The sequence below is a fragment of the Entelurus aequoreus genome, linkage group LG05, assembly GCF_033978785.1.
Source record: "Entelurus aequoreus isolate RoL-2023_Sb linkage group LG05, RoL_Eaeq_v1.1, whole genome shotgun sequence".
Taxonomy (NCBI): domain Eukaryota; kingdom Metazoa; phylum Chordata; class Actinopteri; order Syngnathiformes; family Syngnathidae; genus Entelurus; species Entelurus aequoreus.
Window position 1 is genome coordinate 33,444,670 of NC_084735.1, and position 27,272 is coordinate 33,471,941.

The 27,272-nt window shown below is 40.0% G+C and overlaps 1 protein-coding gene across 2 annotated transcripts; it reads right to left on the reverse strand.

Moving 5' to 3' along the window:
* Window positions 1-646: 646 nt before the first annotated feature.
* On the reverse strand, window positions 647-25,892 carry atp1b2b (ATPase Na+/K+ transporting subunit beta 2b). 2 transcript variants are annotated; one of them, XM_062047871.1, is made up of 8 exons: window positions 25,534-25,892; window positions 12,854-12,982; window positions 12,655-12,762; window positions 12,309-12,514; window positions 12,088-12,147; window positions 11,955-11,981; window positions 5,305-5,400; window positions 647-5,233 (listed from the first exon to the last, which is right to left on the reverse strand). In XM_062047871.1, the coding sequence occupies exons 1-8, from the start codon at window positions 25,622-25,624 to the stop codon at window positions 5,066-5,068; spliced, it is 885 nt and encodes a 294-aa protein (XP_061903855.1). In that variant the 5' UTR covers window positions 25,625-25,892; the 3' UTR covers window positions 647-5,065. The 2 variants fall into 2 exon arrangements, with proteins under 2 accessions (XP_061903855.1, XP_061903856.1); XM_062047872.1 differs by lacking the exon at window positions 11,955-11,981 and having other exon boundaries at window positions 25,534-25,889.
* Between the last annotated feature and the right edge of the window lie 1,380 nt (window positions 25,893-27,272).

Sequence of the window (27,272 nt, forward strand, 5' to 3'; positions counted from 1 at the left end):
GACAAAAAGTCAACCTTTATTCCAGAGGGGTAATAATGGAATCGCATGTTTTTAACATGGAGTGATAATTATAACTATGCTGTGCAGTCGTTACAATGTAGTTTGGCTTCTTTCACATTTGCAAGTATGCATACCTTCAGGTTTGTCTTAGATGAGCTGCCATAGTCAGGAAGTATATACCATTGCCAGTCGACTTTTGTTAAGCCCTACAAAATGTTTACATTGTAAGTATTGTACTTGTTAATCACCAGCTGTTAGATTGTAGCATGCAATTTAGTTGTATTTTTTATTACCAAATTTGGAGGCGAATCGTTAATGCTAATCATTAGCATGTTTATGACATATCTAATATAAATTGGCATCGAGCTGACCGTCCTGGTTTGACGTGATGTCACATGCTACTACCCAGGTCAGGTTGGTAATGTTTCGATCAAATAACTTATAATATGCAGTATTGGCTCACATTGGATTGGTTTAAGCATATTTAACGCACAAAATGTATAAAAAATGTGGACAAGTTTGGAGTTCCTTGCGGTAATTCCACTAATACAATGGATTAGCTCACCAATGCTAGCTCACTCCATGCTAGGTCACACCAGGAAGTGCACATGTTTATAGACACTTAAAAAGTAGAGGCTTAAACCTGTTGGTTCCCTTAAATGACATTTATTTATTTCTCTATCTTGTTTTGCAGTAAACATGAGCAAAAATATACATACAGTAAGAGCGTAAAATAAAGATCCAGAGTAGATTCATCATCCATTTGGGCAACAAACTGATCTGATTCCTCTCTTTTCACCACATTCATGATTAGGATGTAATATAAGGAAGGTGTAGGGTAGGTTGTTTTGTTTCTTTTCTTTTTGTTTTAGACATACTTCCATCATTTTTGGTCAGAACACACTGTGGCGTTGTTTGGGAAAAGTTTACGCACAACCTGAAAAGCATTTTTAAGGGGAAAAAGTGAAAATGTCACCAAATAAAAACGACAACCGAGCAGGTTACTTTTCTTGAAATAATGATGAAAAAAAACCCTGCCACGTAAATCATATGATGTGATACAATCCCAGCTGATACATTCTCTAACCTTTACCACAAAATTGCAATGAAAAATAAACAGTTGAAAACAATACTTGACTTCTTTTCATCCTTAAAAAAACATCTCTGCACAACCTTTTTCCATAAATACGTCACAAAGCCACACAAGATGGAAATATATTGCTTTCCGAGGACATCTCCTAATGATCAGGGAGTATTGATAAATTGAGACACTCTAAGAGGGAAAAATTATTCCTGGGAACTGGCAATAACATTTTCTGTCCACCAGGAGGCACTGTTATGTCTTTGCGAAGCATGCTTCTTTTGTTACTGTTACATAAGAGTAACCCTTTTTATAACACTGCTTTATGCAGTTTGCATTGTTTATGCATCTCTCTGCTCTCATACGGTGTGTTGGTGAACATTTTTATCTTTGGTTCAAGACTTCACATGCAGAAAGGCTGAAGCAAGAATTTGGAGATTAATTTTAATCTAATATTTGGGATTGAACGCGGTGACAAAACGTGGAAACGAATGAAATATCCTTCTTTGGAGTCTGGTTGGACAATTCGGAGAAGGCCAAGGAGGAGGAGCGGCAAAGTGGGGCCAAAGAAGTTCAGCGTGCAGGGCTAGTGGATTAGCCCACCAGATTAAGAGATTAGAGTGAAATTAAGCAAGTGTTGCAGCAACGCAAGCAGAGGGCCGTGCATGTGAATAGAGTGGGGAAAAAAGCTGCTCTGAAATGTCTGAGTTTGAATGACTTTTTAACCAATCAGTCAAAGCACGTCCTCATTAGCACCAAACACTTTGTTAGCGGTCGCGTTGTCTGACTGTCTTTAGCATAAAGGGAGGAAAATGGGCCACAAAAATAAAATTGTGGGTAAAATAAGTTTTATAACAAGGTACTTCTAGTCTGGTTTGATTCATTTGAGTCTAATTAGTAACAGCTAGCTGATACAAGATGTAAAATAGGCTCGAATGAAAAGTATCGCCACTGTACGATAATAATTCTTACTAATATTTGACCCCGTCGACACACAGCAAACACAAACAGGTTGTGCCCTGCATCCTGCATCTGATGTTGTGCATCGTGTCGTATGCCTCTTTACAGCGAGGTGGGGGCGCTGTTCTGAAAGTTTTTCTTTCCCAACAGTGCTTTTAGTTTATTTAAAGGTAAAATGACAAGATAGGGTTTTCCGCCGAGGCCCCCATACTGAAAAATGAAAGAATGTAACTTCGATACATTTTGTGCATTAAAAAAGCTAAAACCAATTGAATGTACATCTCTATATGGTAATCTTAGCTTTTGGTTCATAAGTGTTAATAAGGGTGCTCAAAAAATCGATTCACATCTGTATGACAATTGTTATTTATTCCATTTCTAAATCGATCCATGATTTTCAAAAATCGATTTGAATTTTTTTTAAGAATCCCATTTTTAGGCCATCTCCATACCTATACGCTGCGCGTATACGTCAGCAACCTAAAAGAGGTTTTGTAAGCTGTTTTGAAAATGTTGTATTATAATTAGTATGCCAAATAATACATTGTGACGATCAGTTTTAATCAACAATCATGTTGACTCTAGTATCAATTCTGAATCAAATCGTCACCGGATCGAATTCTGAGGTCCCCAAAGATTCCCACCTCTAGTTGTTAATATTGTGTATCACGGGTCGGCAACCTTCAGCATACAAATAGCCATTTGAGCTCATTTCCTACCAAATAAAACCCACCTCGAGACGCAAACTTTGTTTGATCCCTAAAACGACAATAGCACCACTTATAGTTTTATTACGCTTATGCTATAGCATTTTTTAAATCAAATCAAGTATTTTTGCTCTGATCAGCTTTCTGCGCGCAGCACTTCCGAAACTGCTCTTTTTTGGTCACCAGCTGGGTATTCCACCGCGAATGCTGTGTGTTTGTCCAGGAAATGTCTTTCAACAGGTGATTTGTTTGTTGTTTGCTATTTTCACCTCACATATTAAGCACACAGGTGAACCAGCCTTGTCAACATTGAACTAAATTATTCTGTCCATGAAGCGTTAAATGTCTTATTTTTATCAGAAATTGCTTTCTCTTTTGATCTGTCTATTGTTAGCTTACTAGGGGTTGACCGCTAAAAACAATACAATTGCTTGTCAGCTAAAGATGACATACAGGGGAGGGGGTGTGACGTACATTTCGATCAACAAAATATTAAAATATGTTTTATTTTTACATTACAAGATGACCGAATTCTACAAAATAACAACGGTTGCATAAAATAAAATAACTAAATCAAATTAAATAAATTGAAATGACTGCTGAATTAATTTTGTTTTAAAGCCAAAGGCAGCCACGGCGGACTCATGAAAGAGCCGCATGTCATATATTATCCATCCATCCGTCCATCCATCCATTTTCTATATACCCCATTAATAATAAATTATTTTAATTTTCAGAAAATGACAAGGGCGTACAGAAAACCAACTGCACGCCAAAAATGACTCCCGGGCCGCACTTTGGACACCCCTGTTTTACATGGTCAAATTGGGTATGTACAATCATTTGTCATTTCCCATCTGGCAACACAAATTAGTCGCCTCTATAGTAACCTTCTGTGTATGAATTCAAGCCATCTTCACACACACATACACACACAAAGCACAGTGAGTGCAAATCAATACAAAATATTAATTGCCATCGATTTCTGAAGTCAGATAAATCAATGCAATGCAACAAACAAACACAACTAGATATGTCACTATTAACAAAAATGCCTCCCGTGATGATTTCATTGATTGTTTGAGCTCTTTGTCAACTCTATTGGGACAAAAACAAGACCTCTCACGCAATAAAAAACGCACAACTTTCAATAGGTGGAGGTGAAATAATGCACGGAAGACCATATAGCATGTAGATTATATGCAGGGATTAGCCTGCAGACGTCCCACAATAGGATCAAGCATTCATAATGTTTAGTTTGAATAAGTATTGCACAAAGTATGCAACTTCCCGACCTATGATATGAAAAGTGTCAATAAATGGATCAAACACGCTAACATCCAAGCCACAAACTATCTTTGTGTTTATAAAACGAGTATGTGTATAATTTTTTTTGTAGCGTACATGGCGGTCCCTCCTGGTGGTCAGGGCTTTCACAGAACTGTTTTTTTTTCTGAGAGGTGGGACATTTGGGGCGGGGCCTCCCGCCCTCGTAACACGCTAAGGACAACACACACATGCAAAAGGGCTTCATCTCGGCATCCATCCTTTAAGATATATACTGTTGGATTAATTGTTTTGTGTGTAATTAGTTAAATGGATTAGGGATGAGCATATTAAGTGATTTGTAGGAATTCTGCGCAATGTGGTTAATAATAGAGTGCCATACTCGGCCGCAACCAGCAGAGGCACTGTTGAGTCAGTCTCAAGAAGCATGGTGAAGAAAAGGGACGTTATAGATAGACCTCATACATCCATGCAGACACTTTTCTTAGTATTTTCTACCATCTCAAGTAAATGAAAGGACGGATTAATTCAGTTGTGGAGGATAATGGAACATTTTAAATGCCCATCCCTACTATGGTTATATTATATTGTAGGAATAAAAACTGCAGATATACACATTTTGTATTGGTGTGTAATCACATATGGAGAAAGGCTCTATATTGAGACAGCAGCAGCAATAGAGTTAATGTTACTGGTCCTAAACACACGTTTATATCCTTCACATCCCCTAGTTTGTTTGTCATGCAGTATAAATAGACGTCACCTCAAATTAATTTACAGAAACAAATTTGTCCCCAAGCTCACAGACAGAAATAATTACAGGATTATCACCCTTTATTCTTGCCTGATCTCATCACACACCTGGACACACAATGTCTGCACCCGCCAATTGATTGGTTTTGGGGAGGGATTGGTTGTAAACAAAAGCCACAAAGGGTGGGAATGCCGCAATGTGTTTCTGTGCATGTGTCCATGTTGCAGAGCGTTAGGTTTTCAGAGGAGGAGGGGGAGGAAAAAAAGGCTTTAAAACCTAGTTAATGGTGTTGATCCTCAGCTTGAAAGACACCCGTCCGGCAAACTTGTCTCTTTCGCTTCCGGTGGGAATGTTGTTGGCGTTGATCCTGCACTCGATGTTGACGTCGGCGTTGGCGGTGAGGTTAAGGAACTTGACGGCAACCAAAGGCTGCGAGTAGTTCACCTGGAAAGGACAGCACGTGACGTTTTAACACAGGAATATATTTCCTTTCTATTCAAAGAAAGCAATGTTACCTGAGCTTTCTTGCCATAGTAAGGGTAGTACATCAGGTTGAAAGTGCCATTGGAAGGAAAGTACATCAACTCTCCAATTTTGTCAGTGTCTTCTCTCTGTGGGTGTGAAACAATTTCATCGGTTATGGCCTAAAAATGCCTCGTTTATGTAGGCAAGGGAGGAGGTGAGCCTCATTAATCTCCTTCCTTTCTGCAAATCTCATTATCCAACATGCCCACCATCTCTTTCAATACTCCATTAAACACACAAAACTATAATGATGCATGGTTATATCTCTCAGCTTCAACAGTGTTTCTCTCCTATATAGACAGTGCTACTGTTCAAATTGTGTGTAATGTCAAAGTATCCAAAAATATTAAACATACTTGTTAAATAAAACCTCTGCTATGTTTTTAATGAATACTTAGGCCTACCACTCTATTGTATTTTAATGTTGGTTATTATGCTGGTACTTGGAGAGTCAAGTGTTTTGGTACACCTCGGTGAAAAACGTTTGAGAACCACTGATCTACAACATTCAGCTCTGGGTCGTCAATAGTAAATAAAAATATGTTCAGTTTATAAATAAAAAACACATTTATTATGAATAAAATACAAATTATATGCATATATTTGAATAACTTTCTGTAAATTTGAGTTGTTTTTTATCACATTTTTTCTACTGTACTGTCAAAATTAGGGATGTCCCAATACAGCTTTTTTACTTCCGATACGATACTGATAATAAAGCCTTGCATAATGGCTGATACCGACAACCGATCAAATCTTACATACTTTTACTATTTTGTAGTGTGGATTGTTAGAAAATTACTCAAACAGAGAACAATGGTAGATATGAAAACACTAACCAATTTATTATTAACCATCTGGAATGGAGTTACACTGCCTTAAATTAAGCTCAAATTGTTGTTTGGATACTTGTTACTCTTGTTAATGGATACTTTCTAATACATGTCTGCCTTGGAGACTTTGTATTTGTAAGTGATATGCAACTGTAACTATTTGATACTTATTTATTTTGACAAATGTGGGGTTTTAAATATTCAATTAAGGACACTAACTCGATATTACAGTGCATATGTCAAGCTATGTGCTACTGCGTGCTTAGCAGGTGTGTAGCTGCTAGCGCCTATTGCCTACCCTGTTTAACTTTTGTAAATGACTTTACTAAAATACAAGAAAAGCTCAATGGTGTGTGCTTATTGGAGGACATTTAGATGTTAACTGGTAAACAGTAAACACGCTGCAGGACTGCTCATATCGGGGCGCCTACGTCAGAGATTTTAGATGCAAGCTAATGTAATCCGACTTTTTGCTGATATCGGACAGATGTTTGATTTAAAAATATGTTGCTGCTCGCCGTTGCTTTTTTGCCGCTTAAAAGCTAAGTGCTATCGTTCTATCTATGTGCTTCTAATTGTTTTACAGCTTTCTTTATTCCTTCTCCAACATATGTAGTAAACTTATCAAATTTACAAAGCACCCACTCTCTGTTTCACAGCCTCACTTTCAGTGAGCTAGCTGCTAAGCTAGTGAAGCTAAGCTAGTCCCGCTCCAAAGCTATTGTGCTGTTCGCTGTTCGCTGCTCAAAAGCTAAGTGCTATCTTTCCATCTGTGTGCTTCTAATTGTTTTACAGCTTTCTTTATTCCTTCTGCAACATATTAAGTTGTTTTAATAAACTTAACAAAGCACCCATTTTCTGTTTCACCGCCGCACTTTCAGCTAGCCAGTTGCTAAGCTAGCGAAGCTAAGCTAGTCCTGTTCCGAAGCTACTGCGCTCTGAAGACAGCAAGAACTTGACTTGTAGAAAGAAACAAGATGAGCATGGCTCCCTGTTCTTTGTGCACCTTATTCATGGATAGGTGGGCTCTACTAGAGGGCCGTGTCCGCCAGTGACAGCAATTGTTGAGACGCATAATAGATTTAGCAATTTAGCTAGTCCTACACCCCAGTCTATCGGACACTTCATCTTAGTCATAGGGGACTCCATCACCCGGAACATACAGCTTAGTAAACCAGCCATATTTAGGTGTATTCTCAGGGCCTGAGCACCAGACATTGAAGTTAGTCTTAGGGAGCTGACTCGCAACAGGCCTAGTAAACATGTACGACAGGCAAATCGCACCACTAGCTACGAGAACATAGTTGTAAACGTCGGCTTCAATGACACTAGGATGAGACAGTCAGAGATTACAAAGAGGAACAGAGCTTGGACTTGTACTCTTGCTAAAAAGATGTCTCGGCATCGAGTACTTGTCTCTGCCCCCCTGCCTGCATGGCAGATTAGTCTCGCTTAACAAGTGGCTGGCTAGTTTTTTGTAGAAAACAAGGACTTACGTTTATTGATAATTGGCCCTCTTTCTGGGACAAACCGGGCTTGCTGAGGAGGGATGGCCATCACCCTAACCGGGAAAGCACAATCACTCTATCTAGAAACATAGATTACTGGTTAAGTCCCGCTTGACTAACTACACTAGAGTATGCTCGGACAGAGGCAATTACAGTTCCTATCAGGAGTCCGTTAAACTAGAACTAACCAGCGCCAGGCTGGAAAATTCTTGCACACATAGCATTTCTCGTAGAGTAATGCATGACTCACATAGTTTTTTTTCTGTAGTGACTGTGCCTGACGTGGACATGCATTCTACTGAGGTGGCAAATTATGAAGCATTAAATCTATCGCAGACCAAGCAAATAATCTCAAGATCCCCACCATATCAATTCCTAGATGTGATCAAAATTATTTAAGGCGCACCACGCAAAATAGACGTAACGTTATTAATATCAGTACTATGGATGCTATTAACAAAAATGCCTCAAAACAGTGCACTACCTATAATATGGGCTTTTTAAACATCAGATCATTGTCTCCCAAAGCGCTTTTACATATTGAGGTCATTAGAGACAACAATCTTAACGTCATTGGTCTCAGTGAGACTTGGCTAAAACTTAACGAGGCATCTCCTTCAAACTGTATTACCCGTCCCCTTAAAAGGGGTGGAGGGGTGGCACTAATATTTGATGAAAACCTTAACATTAGCTCTAACCTAAGTAATAAATATAAATAATTTGAGGTGCTTACTATGAGGTCTATCACACCGCTACCTCTCCATCTGGCTGTTATGTATCGCCCCCCTGGGTCCTATTCGGACTTTATCAGCAAATATTCATAGTTTGTTGCTGATCTAATGACGCACGCAGATAATATAATGGGGAATTTTAATATCCATATGAATACCCCGTCAGACCATCCGTGCGTGGCGCTCCAGACTATAATTGATAGCTGTGGTCATACACAAATATTAAATGAACCCATGCATCGCAACGGTAATATGATAGACCTAGTCCTGCAACTGTAATACGATAGATTTAGTCGTTGTCTGGGGTGTCACCACCTCCAAAGTTGTTGTACTGCCTTACACAGTGGCAGGCCGTGCGTTTCCCACCTAGGCCTTCAGTGATCTCCGACTTCAATGATTACCTATCAAAATACCATAATTGATGTCACCACATGATCATTGCTGGAGAAATACTATACAGGAACACATTTACATTCATTGAATCACATCAACAGTATACAAAACGGGTTATTTTCTGGCGCACTTAAAAATCTATTAAATCACATCAGCAATTAAAACATACCGTAAATTTCTCTGCTTGGCTTATGCAACTTCCGGTCAATAAAGTTTGATTCAAAGTACACACTTCTAAAATATATATTAACTGCCCTGACCACATGATGGCGACAAACATACGTGTAACAATGTTAATTAAATGACAAGCATGACACACTTTTACAACAATAATTTACAACTTCTAGTTGTAACAGAACAGCTACTGTCAACAACTTGTGATCTGATTGGCTAACGCAATTGTCTCTCAACTCTATGTGTTCTCAAATTAATCCGCTAACGATCCCGGTAAGTATCCAATCACAGGACGCGTAAATGTCACGTTCAACGTGAGGCCATCTGGAAGATTTTACTGACAACAAGTCGTGATCTGATTGGCTATGGCAACTGTCTATCACTGTATGTTCCCGTTCGCTTACAGTGCACGGATGCCTGCATTGTTGATTTTGAAGGTGTCGGGCAGATTTCGTACAGCATGGCAACATAAGATAGCTGAATTCTGATTGGATACAAACTAAAACTAAAAACAACAGCACTGGAACAAGCATAATACGACATGGAGAGAATATGAATACTTTTAGATAATTAGGGAAAGTAAATAAAACATTTTTTTTATGTTTAATTATGATCATGATTTCTGGTTATGTTAGGCCAGCAGAGAAGGTCTTGCTGGCCCTGACGGCACACCACTGACCTTACACTAAAGTAATGTCAACAAACTACTAATAACAAATGCATTAGCAGCCGCCAAATTAATGCTGTCACAACTATTACTCTTGCTTGCCTGTTGCCCTCGGTATTGGCACCATTCCCAAATTATGCGGGCTCTATCGGTAACCTCACTAACAACTTTAACGAGGCTGTCACGCCAAATTTCTTCCCCCTACAAAAACCTCCCCCCCCCACCCCATTTACTTCCGTGGTCTTGTTTCCTCTTACGTCATTGACAGCGATCGATAGCACTTCGGCTTTGACTGCCCGTCGCTGGAAGGATACTTCGTCTTTGACAGCTGCTGGAATCTGAAGAAATCGATTATTGGTTTATTTTTGTACAGGCGCGAAACAGGACAGTATCGTGCCGGTTAAGGACCCCCGGCAACTTTGTGATTTTATTGGACTCACCTGCACTGGCTTCCTGTACACTTAGGATGCGACTTTAAAAGGTTTTACTACTTACGTATAAAATAATAAACGGTCTAGCTCCATCTTATCTTGCTGATTGTATTGTACCATATGTCTCGGCCAGAAATCTGCATTCTAACATTTCCGGCTTATTAGTGATTCCCAAAAAAAGTCTGCGGGCTATGGAGTATTTTCTATTCGGGCTCCAGTACTCTGTAATGCCCTACCTGTAACAGTTAGAGATTCTACCTCAGCAGAGGCATTTAAGTCCCATCTAAAAGTCATTTGTAAACTCTAAACCTTTTTAGACCAGTTGATCTGCCGTCAGTAATGCGGACACTGTATCGATCCGTTGTGGTAAAGAAGGAGCCGGAAGGCAAAGCTCTCAATTTACCGGTCGATCTTCGTTCCCATCCTTACCAATAGTCATGAGCTTTGGGTTTTGACCGAAAGGACAAGATCACGGGTACAGGCGGCCGAAATGAGTTTCCTCTGTCGGGTGGCGGGACTCTCCCTTAGAGATAGGGTGAGAAGCTCTGTCATCCAGCAGGAGCTCAAAGTAAAGCCGCCGCTCCTGCACATCGAGAGGAGCCAGATGAGGTTGTTCGGGCATCTGGTCAGGATGCCACCCGGACGCCTCCCTGGGGAGGTGTTTAGGGCACATCCGACCGGTAGGAGGCCACAGGGAAGACCCAGGACACGTTGGGAAGACTATGTCTCCCGGCTGGCCTGGGAACGCCTCGGGATCCCACGGGAGGAGCTGGACGAAGTGGCTGGGGAGAGGGAAGTCTGGGCCTCTCTGCTCAGGCTGCTTGCCGCCGCGATCCGACCTCATAAGCGGAAGAAAATGGATGGATCTGCCGTCTCTCTTTTCTGCTCTGCTCCCCTCTCCTGCATGGAGAGGTTATCAGATGACCACAGATCAGCTTCCACGGAGGATGTGTTAGCTGTTCCAAGTTGTGACCCGGGATGGACCACTCCTCTGTGCATTATTTGGTGACGTCTCGGCGTTGTCTTCTTGTCTACATACGAGAGGATCCACTACTGGCCTCACTATGAACTGGACTCTCACCTTATTGACTGCATCCACTCGGCATCCATTGCACCGGTCACCCAAGGAGGTTTTCCCCACATCTGCGGCCCCTTGCAAGGTTTCTCGTTTTTCCCATCGGGTTGAGTTTTTTCTTGCCCTGATGTGGGATCTGAGCCAAGGATGTCGTTGTGGCTTGTGCAGCCCTTTGAGACATTTGGGATTAAGGGCTATATAAGTAAACTTTGATTGATATTGGATTGGGACACCCCTAGTCAAAATTAAACAATAATTTGTCTTATTAGCTACAGTATAAACACAGAATATAGTGATCAGTGATCTGAATAATACATAAAAATAATATATAATGTGTTTTAATATAATAAATACAATACTATATGACTTAATTTTTAACTTAAATTGTTCATGTTTTTTGTTTTGCATAGGCTCCAGCACACCCGCGACCTTGAAAGGGACAAGCGGTAGAAAATGGATGGATACATTTATAAAATGATCTTTTTTGTATTATACTGTTCTAATACATAATACTGGATGTTATCACTGTGTGCAGCTGTACCTCAACCTGAAATACAAATCTTAAATCTAATAAAATGATTTAATTTGATGATAAGTGTTATTATATAAATAAATATTGAAAAAACAAATAGCAATTAAATATATGAATAACAAATAAATAAATTGAAAAAAAAAATCATTGTTCTGCAGTGTAAATAAAACCCTACAATGAAGTACAGTGGTGGGGTTGTCATATGCTACTGCGATAGAATGACAAAGCTGGAGAGCTACAGTCTACTTGTACAGTATGTACTATAGGACTCTACACTACAAAACAGCCAGTCTTACCCATTCATTTTTGCCAACCTTATACCTCTGAGAGTGAGGACGTTTGGGCAAGCAAAGAAATGCATGAAGTTGAAACAGTGTGATGGCGATGAAGAACAAGATGGTGGTTGTTTTGGGCTCCTTTTTTGATTACCTTTGCACCACAGGTGACATAAGGAGCCTGGCCATCCTTTCCTGGCAGCATTCCAATCACCTACAGGGAAAGAAAGACAACATTCCTGTTTTTACTGTGAATTCAACAACCCTTTTATAACTGGGAACCCCCCCCCCCCCATTCCTGTTTTCTGTATCGCAGGCACTGACTCTCATGTCTCCTAGCAACAACATCCCTTTCCTTCCCCTCCTCGTTCATACCCGATTCATCTTGATAATGATGCATGGCTTGCCCTCCTGGTATCCATAGTAACGGTCATTCATTCCCGAGCAGTCCTCCAGAAGAGCACGTTGGAATTGACAGGAGCGCTTGGGGTTGTTCTTCACGTCACCGCTGTCCTCCTGCATGAAGTATTGGTCTGGTTTGCATTCGTCGTTTTTCTGGGCCTGGACGGTGCTGTTGTAGGCTGCTCGAAAAAGAAGTGAGGGCGGGGCTTAAAATGTGTTTGCAAGGGCTTATAGTGCAAAGCAATGTCCTTCACACTGACAACATGAATTATTAAAGACTGTGGGATGATCTGCAATAGTAAGCAAATCTGAGACATACGTTCCAGGAACTTGTCCAGGGCCTGAGCGTACATGTCCCAGCTCTCAGTTTTGTGGATGTCATACACAATCTCAAAGGTCTCGTCGGCCTTGGGTCTAATCACCATGCCTGCGAGTGCCAGAGGAAATTGAGGGATATCACAACACTGCGCCACAGACAGTGCCAGTGTGGCTCTCCTGTGACGGTTACAACACTGCACCTGGTGTGGAGAGCCGGTCCTGCCAGGTGGGCTTGTGGTCATCTAGCGTCTGCAGCATGACGTACATGGTGAGAGCAAACAGGCCGGCCAGGAAGATGTAGAAAACTAAATAGAAGAGAAGGATGAGACCTGTGGACGAAGAAAGAGGGTGGTCACAATCAGTGGGACTACGGACACAGAAGCCAGATTATATAAAAACAAAAATATTGATCAAGCTCCATTCAGACTAATGTCAGGTAGTCTGAAAGGTATTACCAACGTGACCCGGACCTAAGACGACCCCTCTTTTTTCAACAATTGACTGCTTCATAGGTCACCAAGCTCTTAAAAATAACATCATAATGCCTCTTGTTGCTTTTTCTAGTATCGTGGCTGAGTCTCTCAAGGTCACTGGTGTGCGTGAGTGGCCGGGTGAAAAGCTCTCTTTAAAAAGAAGTCATTTACCACCAACTGTTTGTCTTTTGGACATTTCTTTCGTTGGTAGAAAATAGAGATTGAAGGATATGCCTTTTTCAGGGCCTATACCAATACCGATTATTAGTAGTCATTTTATTTTATTTTTTTATTTAGTCTTTATTTAACCAGGTAAAAATCCCATTGAGATTAAAGATCTCTTTTCCAAGGGAGACCTGGCCAAGAGGGCAGCAGCAAGGTTACATTAAAAACAGTAAACAACACACAAAACATCCCATTTAAACATTAAAACTTGCTCACATGACACATGTGCATACATACAAGGTAGACTGCAGTCCTTTCACAGAAGCTTTAAACTCATTCAATGTAACAAGGGTTTGAAGTTTAATGTTTGATTGTAGGTTATTCCAAGCCATCGGTGCTGAAAACCTAAATGCTTTCTTGCCCAGTTCAGTTCTTACTTTGGGGACGACAAATTGCAGAACATTCATTGAACGAAGATTGTGACTTCCTTGTTTCTTTGTTAAAAGACAAGACAGATAAGATGGAGTGATACCCAGAATGGTTTTGTAGATGAAAACATACCAATGATTGAGGCGTCGAGCACATAAAGATGTCCAGTTAACCATTGAGTATAATACGCAATGGTGAGTAAGGGGAGCGCAGTTGGTGATGAATCTCAGTGCCAGCTTGTGGAGACAACCAGCAGTAGCATTTATGTACAACACACCTCCATAGTAAATAACAGGTAAAAAGGTTGTTTCCACCAATTTCTGTTTCACAGTAAAAGAAAAGCAAGACTTGTTTCTATAATAAAATCCCAGTAAAAGTTTCAGGTTTTTTTACAACATACTGAATGTGCTCCTTAAAACTCAAGTGGTCATCAATTAAAAATCCTAAATATTTAAAAGCACATACTAACATAATTTGTTGCCCATTTCTTGTTAAAATGTTCTCACACAGTGCTGATCTTACAGTTTTTGATGTGGTAAAGAACATACACTTTGTTTTCTCTGCATTTAAAACCAGTTGAAGATAGCAAAGTTGTTCTTGTACTCTGTCAAATGCATATTGTCAAGAAGGCCTATAACCGATATTTGGAGACGATATTAATTTGCAGTAGACATTATTTAAACCTAAATAGTATATGTCAGTAAACAGCTGGACAAGGTTTTAAGTTGTTTTTTAACATTATTTTTTAGGAAATGTTGAACCGGTAGCGACATTATGTTTTATGTGGCGTTAATGTTGTGGTTAATTTAGCACCAAAAAATATTAGAGGATTTAACAAACATCTTTATTACATGTGTCTAAGAGGAGCATTAACATTTGTATTTCAAAATATGGGAAATCTCCTGAAAATTGGTAAATATATGGGATTTTTCTACATCACAATAACTTGCAAACTAATCAATAACTTTTCAGTTTATGGATTTATTAGATTGTAAGGTTTCCTCGTGAGGAACCCTGAAATATTGATTGGCTGGTAGGTGAAAGTTTATTTTGAACATTTTTACAGTTTCAATATGATACATCACATATTTCACATACTTCATTCTCTTTACAACATGTCCTCAAAAGGAGTAGGAAGAAGCAACGCTTATGTATTTCTACCCTATTCCACTTCATAGCAATTACCGGTACTAACACATATGTTCACTTCCTGTTCTCAATTTGTAATGCAATAGTCCTCAATGATATCTAAATGGTATGATTGATATGAAATATATGACTTCTAAATATGGCAAACCTTTAAGGAAAACTAATTTTGGGATGCTTCATGTAGCTTATAGGTGAGATATTTTTCGAGCTGGCTGACGATTTCTTCATCAATGTTACAGCAATTAGCTGCTGCCTGCTCTTCCTTACGTATTATATAGGTCTCCAGCAATTTACACAAAGTGTGAATTTTTGGCGGATATATATATTTTCCATCATCTTCATGTCCATCCGTCTCTGTCGGGTAATTGAATTGAAACACCTAACATAAAAACTCGCCTCGCTCTTTTAATGATCCCATGCACGCTGCGAGTGTTACGAACAGAAGCCTGCTGTACGATCGCCGCAGGAGCGAAAACACACATAACGGGTGGAGGAAGGAAAGAAGGAACGCCAAAAAAGAGCGCTAAAAACATCATATGTGTATATATTGTATCTGCTGATGTATTCCTGTTGTAGTTACCGATAAAAGAAGGCCGAATATCAATATATATCAAAATCCCAAATATTGATCATGGTGGAAAATATTGTCTTATATTTGGGTCAATATGTTTCTTAAGTAAGTCCTAAGCAGTGTTGGGCAAATTACTTTTTTTAAAGTTACTAGTTACTTTCCCCCCCAAAAATAATGAATTAGTAACTGAATTACGCTTTCATAAATTGATCTAGTTACCAGGGAAACTAATGAAATATTTTTGGGAAAATAAAAACATCAAATATGTGTCATTGAGGGCTGTTGTGTTTTGTGTTGATATTCGGACTTCTGATGTCGGTGAATGTGATTGGTGGAGAATGAGGTAGTTTTGTGTGAGTGAGTAGCGCGCAATTTGTCGATGCACGGTGTTGGAACTGTGCACTGATGGTGACGTGTTAAGGTCAGAATAAAGTAAAAATAATATAAATAATAACAAAGAGTGTGCCTCTGTGACTATGATTGTAACGATCACAGTCAATAATGGGAACGGCATTGTAACATTTGAAATAGTAATTCATTAGATTAACCAGAGTGGCGTTAGGTACTCTTAACACTGGTCCTTAGAAAAAAGTAGTCACACATTTTCTACCTTGCATTAAATTAGTACGGTACTCTTCCTTTTATAGCACTTTATTTTAAGAAAGGAAATCAGGACATTCAAAAACATACAGGTAAAACAAACATTAGTTCATCACCTCTATTGCTAGCGCCCAATCATGCCCTATGGTGCTCAAAGCCACTAGGAGTTCTGTTTACACAGTTCTTGATGTACTGGGTTGTAGTATAATGCGCGAACAATACACAGGCATCCAGTTAGGTGGCAGCAGTGTTCAAACTAATCAACAAGCTGACCAGGAAATATACTGAAGTATACCTATTTCTTGGGTTTACTCCTAGGTGATGAAGACATAATATTCTCAAGCAGTATAAGGTCTTGATTTGGAGCAAGTGCGAGTCAACAACTACCTTGACACATAATGATGGATAAATACATATGATCAGGTTCTAAATAGTAGGGGCAGGAAGGGAGAAAAATCTTATAGTAATATAAAACAACAATACATTTTCTTGCTTTTCAGCTAAATGACATGCATGGTGTTCCTCTATTGTTAGCCTTTTGTCTACCAACTTTAAAGTGTCCACTTATTGAGCTTCTTATGCATTGGAGTGCATGCTTAATGCACAAGAGATGCAATAGGCCAATCTCTCTTAGTTGATGTAAAATCTGTACACGCCATCTTCACTGTCATGCACTCTGCTAGTTGGAATAAATAAATCTGCGTGCCGTGAAGTCATCATAAAAAAATATATTTATATGTTGCCTTCACAGTACATCCCCTTTCTATTTGCAACATCTGTCTGGTTTATCATGTATATCACTAATCGGCAAATTGAAAGGCACGTTGTTGGTCCTGTGGCGCTAAACAGTGTTAATTAAACAGCCAAGCAATGGCCGCTATCCAACCACTTTCATTATAGGCTAGCACTGACTACAGGGGGTGAGGCAGGAGGTCCTTTCATTAATTAAACACTACAAGGGAGACTATAGTGATACTGTTACATCATGCTATATAAATATATAACTGTCTAACTATCTTTTAGCATCACTGGGGGTAATACTTGCATGGTGTCTGGAGATTGAAGTGATATGCTGTGATGTATTAACCCAATTGTAAGTGCATGTTGGCATGGGAACTGCGTCTCTGCAGTAAGCATTGTCATGCCGTTTCTGTAGAATGTTCGGTTTTGACTGTTGAATATGTTTATTATTTGTGGCGTTGAGTCTTCAAAGTGCGCTAATTTTCGGCCTGCACCTAATTTTTTTTATTAGCCTGAGGAGTATTCTAAAAAAATACAAATATTTCATTGATTTACATTTGCACTGTTATACAATACCCTAATTATTATTACTCAGGATGTTAATCTTACAACAACTCACGATTCGATTCCAATTCTTGGGGTGACGATTCGATTTCAAACGGATTGTTTAGTCAACACGATTCTTAATTAAAAGCGATTCTTGCAATATATTCTTTGATATTAAAAAGTATAATAAAACCTTTTCAAAACAGGTTAAAGGTCGCAGTGAGTAAGCACAGATATCCATCCATTTTGTACCGCTTGTCCCTCTCGGTGCCTATCCCAGCTGCATTTGGGCGGAAGGCGGGGTACAACCTATCAACCTATGCCCAGGTGCATGTCTTTGGAGGTGGGAGGAAGCCGGAGTACCAGGAGGGATCCCACGCAGTCAAGGGAAGAACAAACTCCACACGAGCCCGGGGTTTGAAGACTTATGATTTCAAAACCATTTAGTTATCCATCAACATTTAAGGATAATAGATTGTACGGCTAAAAAAAAAAACCTGGCAGCTTAGTTTCCAGAATTTTACAGTGGTACTGTTTTTAAATTTTGCAGTAATATGCCCGAATGCAGCTGAGATAGGGTCCAGCACCCCCCGCGACCCCGAAAGGGACAAGCGGAAAGAAAATGGATGGATGCTGGAAAAAACCTACATTATATTTTACAGTAAAAATCTGGCGACTGAGCTGCCAGGTTTTTTTTTTAGCCGTACAATCTATTATTATTAAATGTAAAAATAAAATTATTTTTCAAAATATATATATATATATATATATATTTTTTTTTTTTTTTAAAATCGATTCTTAAAAATTAGAAATCAATTTAGAATTGAAATAAATATGCATTGAGATTTGGATTTAGATTTTTTTAGCACCCCTAATTATTACTTACAACTATATTATTGATATCATATTATTATTATCATCACTTTTTTTCGGCATTCCTTTTTTTATTTACTTTTTTGTAGATTTTGTTTTATTTTTCACCATGCAGTGCCAAACAGGTTTAAGGGGGTTCGGCTGAGTTCCCGTTGAAGTTCTTGCACAAGCAGTACAGTTTTTTGAACATTATTATATATTATATACAGTGCATTCGGCGCTTCACTTTTTCCACATTTTGTTATGGTACAGCCTTATTCCAAAATGGAACTAATTAAGTTTTGTCCTCAAAATTCTGAAGACAATACCACAAAATAACAACGTGAAAGTTTTTTTTTTTTTCCAAAGCAAATAAAAACAAAAACAAAAAAACATCACATTTACATAAGTATTTGCAGCCTTTGCTCAATAGATTGTTGAGGCACCTTCGGTAGCAAATACAGCCTCAAGTCTTTTTTAATATGACGCCACAAGCGTGGCACACCTATCTTTGGGCAGTTTCATCCAATCCTCTTTGCCCATTCCTCTTTGCAGCACCTCTTAAGCTCCATCAGGTTGTATGAGAAGTGTTGGTTTTCATCCAGGATGTCTCCGTATTCATCTTAGTCTAGTCCGAGACATGACCAAGAACCCGATGGTCACCCTGTCAGAGCTACAGCTTTCCTCTGTGGAGAGAGGAGAACCTTCTAGAAGGACAACCATCTCGGCAGCAATCCTGGATGGTATAGTGGTCAGACGGAAGCCATTTCTTTGTAAAAAGTTTGCCAACTTGCTCCTGAAGGACTCTCAGAACATGAGAAACAAAATTATCTGGTCTGACGAGACAAAGATTGAACTATTTGGCGTGAATGCCAGGCATCATGTTTGGAGGAAACCAGGCACCACTCATCACCAGGCCAATACCATCCCTACAGTGAAGCGTGGTGGTGGCAGCATTATGCTGTGGGGATGTTTTTCAATGGCAGCAACTGGGAGACTAGTCAGATTGAGGGAAATATGAATGCAGCAATGTACAGAGACACCTGTATGAAAACCAACGCTTTTCCTTCAACCTAATGGAGCTTGAGAAGTGCTGCAACGAACAATGGGCAAAACTGCCCAAAGATTGGTGTGCAAAGTTTGTGGCATTATATTAAAAAAAACTTGAAGTTTTTAGTGTTGTCAAAGGCACATCAACAAAGTATTGAGCCAAGAGTCTAAATACTTATGTACATGTATTTTCTATTTTATTTTTTCAACTTTTATGGAGTAATGTGTGTAGAATTTTGAGGACACAAATGAATGTATCCCATTTTGGAATAAGGCTGTAACATAACAAAATGTGGAAAATGTGAAGCGCTGTGAATACTGACTGGATGCACTGTATCTATGTATCCTGCCTCATGCCTGAAGTCAGCTGTGATAGGATCCAGCTCACCAGTGACCTAATAATGATGCGTGATAGAAAATGGGTGGATTGATGGATTATTATTACATAACTTGCTTTGTCACCTACAGTATAACACAAAGTTAAGATGCTAATGTTTTGTTCAGATAGCTTGATGTTGACCCACATTGCATTGTTTTTGGCATCTTCAAAAGCACAAACTATCAAAGTGACCCACTCATTCTTACATTTTTTATATGCGACCCTCACTGGAAAAAGTTTAATTCAATGTACAATCTACAATTATATGTTATATGTGTTTCTACCTTATTAGAGGTAAGAGAAGTCTCATTAAGGTGCTATAACCACAACATCCTAACCTATCCATCTATCCATCTTTCCTATTCTAGCTTAACTGTGACATTCCTGCTGAGAGTAATAAATATAGCATCTTCGATGACACATCCCCCATTTTCGGCATCAACACCTGGGGCCTGTGCAGGGTAGCAGCTGAGCGCCCTGACCCTTGTGCCTCTGCTGTATGGCCCCCCAGCGTGAAGGCTGCATCTGCATCGCTTCACTGGAATCCACAACAAGACAATGTCGAGCGGAAGACGCTCCACGGGGGTATGTATTGTGTGTGCATATATATGCGATGAGGTGGCGACTTGTCCAGGGTGTACCCCGCCTCCCGCCCGATTGTAGCTGAGACCCCGAAGGGAATAAGCGGTAGAAAATGGATGGATGGATATATATATATATATATATATGTATATATATATCAGATTGCACGTTGAATTATTTGCACGGGGGCAGTTCATGTATTGAGTTCATGTATTGAATGGCACATGCATATTGGCACAGACAACTGACTCATTAAATATAAACAAGGAGCGAGACAACGTATTTAAGTGATTTGCTGTCATTCAGTGGTGATAAACACAAATATGACACCACCCCAGGGAGACTGCATGTGTGGCTCAAGTGTCTGCCCCCCAGTATAGAGGGTGTTGGGTTTACAGTCAATAAAAACATAGCAAAGGGTCTACTTCTCAGTCGGCGATTGAAAGCAAACAACACAGGGTTGGTTTCGCTTTTTTGTTCGGGTTCTTTTGGATGAAACAGTTGCTATTGAATTTGGTGATCAAAGACGGTGAAAGCTTTGAGGTGCGTTTAGGAACAACTGCATTATTTTTTTTAGTCCTCGCCTGCTCTGTTTTGTGTAGTGAGGAGCAACACAACACAGAAGAAAATAATAAAACCTAAAACAAAATTCTTAATTAGGTCCATATAGCAATTTTGCAGTTGCTATAAAACCCAAAACCACTGAAGTTGGCACGTTGTGTAAATCCTAAATAAAAACAGAATACAATGATTTGCAAATCCTTTTAAAACCTATATTCAATTGAATACACTGCAAAGACAAGATATTTAATGTTCGAACTGAGAAACTACATTTTTTTCTTGCAAATAATCATTAACTTAGAATTTAATGGCAGCAACACATTGCAAAAAAGTTGGCACAGGGGCATTTTTACCACTGTCACATCGCCTTTCCTTTTAACAACACACAGTTAACGTTTGGGAAATGTGGAGACCAATTTTTGAAGCTGTTCAGATGGAATTCTTTCCCATTCAACAGTCCGGGGTCTCCGTTGTTGTATTTTAGGCTTCATAATGCGCCACACATTTTCAATGGGAGACAGGTCTGGACTACAGGCTGGCTGTTGTAACATGTGCAGAATGTGACTTGGCATTGTCTTCCTGAAATAAGCAGGGGAGTCCATGGAAAAAACCTTGCTTGGATGGCAACATCCAAAACCTATATGTACATTTCAGCATTAATGGTGCCTTCACAGATGTGTAAGTTACTCATGCCTTGGGCACTAATACACCCCCATACCATGACAGATGCTGGCTTTTGAATTTTGCGCCTATAACAGTCCGTATGGTTCTTTTCCTCTTTGGTTCGGAGGACACAACGTCCACAGTTTCCAAAAATCAATTTGAAATGTAGACTCGTCAGACCACAGAACACTTTTACACTTTGCATCAGTCCATCTTGGCATATAGAGCAAACCGATCTACAGAGGATGCCATAGCAACAGTACTCCATTCCACACTTACACATCTGGAAGAGCCAAGGAGCTATATCAGGCTGCTCTTCATTGACTTCAGTAGTGCCTTTAACACCATTCTGTCGAGCAGACTAATTCCCAAGCTGCTGGAGTTAGGACTGTCTCAACAGATCTGTTACTGGATTAAGGACTTTCTAACGAACCATCCTCAGATAGTGAAGGTCGGACACCATCTTTCCTCAACCCTCAGCGTCAGCACCGGTGCCCCACAGGGCTGTGTTTTGAGCCCCTTGCTTTTCAGTCTTTACACCCATGACTGTATTCCCATCCATCCTAGCAATTCCATCATCAAATTTGTGGATGATACTAAAGTGGTGGGGCTCATCACAGAAGGGGACGAGACTGCCCATAGAGAAGAGGTGAAGGCACTGTCAGACCACTATGCAAAAAACAACCTCATTCTCAATCCCACAAAGACCAAGGAGCTGATTGTTGATTTCAGGAAAAAAATCACTGAGCCCATCCAGCCCATCTACATCACGGGAGAGGAGGTGGAAAGGGTCTCAGAGTGCAAGTTCCTGGGCGTGAACATCTCAAGCAACATGATCTGGAAAAGCAACACCACTGCACTCCAGAAAAAAGGTCAGCAAAGACTGTATTTTCTGAGAAGGCTGAGGAAAATAGATCTGGCTGATAACCTGCTCCTGTCCTTCTATCGCTGCTCCGTTGAGTCAATACTGACCTACGGCATCTCTGTGTGGTTTTCTAGCTGCACGGTGGCAGAGAGAAAGAGATTACAGGGGGTCATAAACGCGGCCCAGAGGATCACTGCATGTCCTCTTACATCTCTACAGGACCTGCATTAGAGACACTGCAACAGGAGAGCAAACAGCATCCTCAAGGACTCATCCCACCCAGGTCATCACTGGCTTGAACTGTTGCCCTCAGGGAGGAGCTATAAGACCATCAAAGCAAGGACAAATAGACTGAAAAACAGCTTATATCCTTGAGCTGTTATTGCCCTAAACTCTGCACTTACCTGAACACTCACCACTTTATTACTTGCTTACCTCTGATAAAGATCTACTGTGCAATATGTTTTTTTTTACATTTTATTATGTTTTTAAATCTTAAATTGTTTTATTATTGTTGTTGTCTTAAGACTATTTTATGTATGTTTGTTTAAAAGCACTGAGCTGGATTGCTGTCCAATTTCGTTGTTTCCATACAATGACAATAAAGGTATTCTGATTCTGATCTTAGATGAGCTTGGGCCCAGCAAAGCCGGCGGCGTTTCTGGGTGTTGTTGATGGCTTTAGCTTTGCATAGTAGGGTTTTAACTTGCACTTACAGATGTAGTCACAAACTGTAGTTACTGACAGTGGTTTTCTGAAGTGTTCCTGAGCCCATGTGGTGATATCCTTTACACACTGATGTCGGTTTTTGATGCAGTACTGCCTGTGGGATCGAAGGTCACGGGCATTCAATGTTGGTTTTTGGCCGTGCAATGATTTCTTCAGATTCTCTGAACCTATTGATGATATTACGGACCGTGGATGGTGATATCCCTAAATTCCTTGCAATAGCTCGTCGAGAAATGTTGTTCTTAAACTATTGAACAATTTGCTCACGCATTTGTTCACAAAGTGGTGACCCTCACCCCATCCATGTTTGTGAATGACTGAGCATTTCATGGAGGCTGCTTTTATATCCAATCATGACACACACCTGTTCCCAATTAGCCTGTTCACCTGTGGGATGTTCCAAAAAAGTGTTTGTTGAGCATTCCTCATCGTTCTCAGTCTGTTTTGCCACTTGTGCCAGCTTTTTTAAAACATGTTGCAGGCAACAAATTCCAAATGAGCTAATATTTGCAAAAAACATTAAATATCTTGTATTTGCAGTCTATTCAATTGAATATAGGTTGAAAAGAATTTGCAAATCATTGTATTCTGTTTTTATTTACGATTTACACAACGTGCCAACTTCACTGATTTTGGGTTTTGTACATAAAGTGATGACATAGCTAAAAACTCGTTTTTGTAAAAAAAAAAGTTTTAACATTGTCGTAGTGCAGGCGTGTCAAACTTGTTTTTATTGAGGGCCACATCGCAATTATGACTGCCCTCAGAAGGCTTCTTGTAACTGAAAATACATAAATAATTGTACACAGTAATAGCCTTGTTACAAAATTAACTGTTTTCATTATTATATTTTTTACTAACAGATTGTTGGATAACTTTGTCCACATGAAATGATGTGGCGGGCCAGATTAAATGACGCAGCGGATCACACTAAATGATGTGGTGGGCCGTTTTAATCGCCAAATTAAACGATGTGGCGGACCACATTAGACAACATGGTGGAACAAATAAAATGATGTGGTGGATTGCACTAAATTATGTTGCAGGCTGCGTTCAATGAAATGGCGAGCTTCTTTAAATGTTATTGTGGACCACATTAATCGACGTGATGGAACACTATAAACGACATGACGGACCAAATACAATGATTTGGCGGGCAAGTTTAAATGATGTAGTGGACCACAATAATCGACGTGGCAGACCAAATAAAAAGTGATGTGGGGGGCCAGTTGAAATGAGGTGGCAGATCGCACTAAAAGATGTGTTGGGCTGAATTTAATGATATTGTGGGCCACTTTAAACGACATGGCGGACCACAAATAAACCACGTGGCGGACCACATAAACGAATTGATGGACCAAATTAAACGATGTGTCGGACCACATAAACGACATGGCGCGCCAAATTAAAGGAATCGGTGGGCCAAATTAAACAATGTTGCGGACCACGTTAAATTATGTGGCAGACCAGATCTGGCCTCTGAGCCTTAAGTTTGACATGTGTCATATTGGAATAACATAACATGCCATTCGCATGGGCTTCCCAGCATGCCTTGCGTTAGTGCTGACCAGATCGTGAGTGACATAGTGGTCTATGTTGAAACTAGCAATATTAAGGGTGCCGCCTGTATATTCAAATGAGCGCCAAGTATGAATAAATATTAATCTGAAAAGAAATTGCACCTTCATGGCTCATATCTAAAAGCACCACTGCTTGTCCTGTAAAGAACAGACACAGTATGCACATTTGGTTAGGAGCGTGCAATAAGCTGGAAAGTCTTGCTGTGCGCCATGTACAGTATAGTAGCTTGTTACAGAAATAGCCCAATTAGGCGGCCTTAAGAGAGCACGGCTTAAAAAGGCCACCAGACCTTAAAAGCGCCTGGGACACACTGAGCTGGATTAACTAGCACAGCGCCGGAGGATTGTGACAGAACGGAAGCTAACGTCCATCATCCCTGAAAGAATAGTAGTGCTCCTAGAGGCTTCTTCACAAGGAATCACCACAACTCTCAACGTGGGACCTCAAATGTTTTAAAAGAAACCCTGAAATGCTGCTTTTACAGGAGCCAATGAAGTCATTAGATTAGGGTTGAAATCCCTCATTATTCACAGTGGGCTGGGCCAGGGTGGAGGTGATACAAATAGCATTTGACCCTCGGCTTTACCAGATTATAACATTCTAGTGTCATCGTGGTGCAGCAGTACAGTCCCGGGACTTCTTATTGTTATAGAAATGAATGACAGTGTGTCCAACTTGTCTGAGTCTTCCCTCAATGGAGGATGACTCTTTGCATCAAGCCTCACTTGATGAATATTGTAACATGTAGCGCCATGGGCCTCCACCCTTATGCTGAGCGCATTGCGCAATGGAAGTGGTGCCATGAATTCATAAATAAATAAATAAAGCCGGAGAGGGAGGGATAATATCTGCAAGGCGAGGTGTCGCATTGAGGCAATGACAGAGAAGATGTTCAAATGTTCGATTGTTACAGCAGACATACAGTAGACAGATACTGTACTCACCCCAGCTGCTGGCCGTCCTGCCCAGAAACTCCCTCGTCCTGGGGTTCCATATAAACTCCTTCCACTCGCTTTTTTCTCCATCCTTTGCCATTTTGACATACAAGATAAGCCTCCCTGAGAAAAAAAACCCTGGAATAAATGCACCCTAAGGGGGATGAGAAAGAGAGAGAGAGAAGGGAGTCCTTTTTTTTTCTAGCAGTGATGGAACATAAAAGAGAAGCCTATCTCAGGATGGAGAAAGGCAGACTAAAAGTAAGAGGTAGCCCGGTCCGAGTGAGTGCCCTCCCCCTCGGCTCTTGTCTTCATGCCGCAGAGTTTTGATGAGTGCTGCAGAAATGTAGTGATACTGCGGTAAAGCGCACCCCGCCCTCTCGCAACCTCCATCCGCTCTCATCAGGCTGTTCCCTCCCTCCCTCGCTGACTCCCTCCCTCTGCTGCAGCCACAGCCAATCGTCTGCCCCCAACTCCCTCCACCCCTCCTCTTCCTCCTACTCCTCTTCACCGGCCCGCAGCGTCAACCACGAGCCTGGAATCGAAGGGTGTTCTGTAACGGCCCTGTTGATTGGCTCGTACGTCATCATGTTGAAAGAAGGGAAATGATCTCATGTAACACCGAATCGCATCATTTTGCTTGTTAAAACTCTAAAAATAAATTCAAAATGTGTTTTTTTTCCCACTATAAATATGACAATACACACATTTAACTACTCAAAATGTGTATTGTATACATTTTCAATCTAGCTCTGTGTGCGTGTTTTATATTTCATACAGAGTGCAAAGTTAATGTCCAAATTAATGTTAAATAATCTTTATATATTAATTTCTATTGTCTATGGTGTTCTTTACATTAGGGCCAATGTTCTGCTTCCATTCCAATATGAAATGTGTATTTATTACAGAATAAAGCCTCCATTATATAAATTAACTTATTCCTTAAAGAAGAACTGCACTTTTTCTATTTTATTTTGCCCATCGTTCACAATCATTATGAGAGACAAGAAGACAAAATGTTGGTTTTTTTGCATTCTAACATGTACAAATCAGCTCGTTCTTGGTAACTCGCAGTGCAGCTAATGGCAGGAATCGATTCTACGTCTAAATAACTTTAAAAATGCTTTCAAAACCTGTCACCGATACTTCATTTACCTTCCGTAACCTGTGTAATAACCAAGCTGTAACAACATTGTTATTGTAAGAATGAACACTGAGGAACTCTTTATCTATCGTAGTAACACATCGGCGTAAAAGCTAACTAAGGCAAGAGATAAGCTAGATTTTACATCACCATGAAACGCGATTGAGTTTATAATGCACAACACAATACAATTTGACACCAATTTGTACTGACTGAAAAACATAAACAATCATATTACAGTATCTGTAAAGTATTAGCCCACATTTCATGTTTTGTTTGTACACAGCTAGCCAGACAGTGTATGTACTGTAGTTGTACTAACACACATGATGTGCTGCGTGTATCATGATCAATATAAAGTGTGACTCACTCGATGGACAGTTGTCTCTTAGGTCCAGCTTAAAAAAATATAAGGTTGTAAATCCTCATCTGTCCAAACACAGTCGTCTTCGTTGTTTGTTACCAAGTCTGCCATGATCAGAACACACACAAGCGGTTTGTAACCGGAAGTAGGAGCACACATTTGTTGCTGGAAGTCAGATGTCTGCTGCTATGAAAATGGAAATAAAATGCACGGAAGAAGTCAGTCCTGGTATTGATTAAA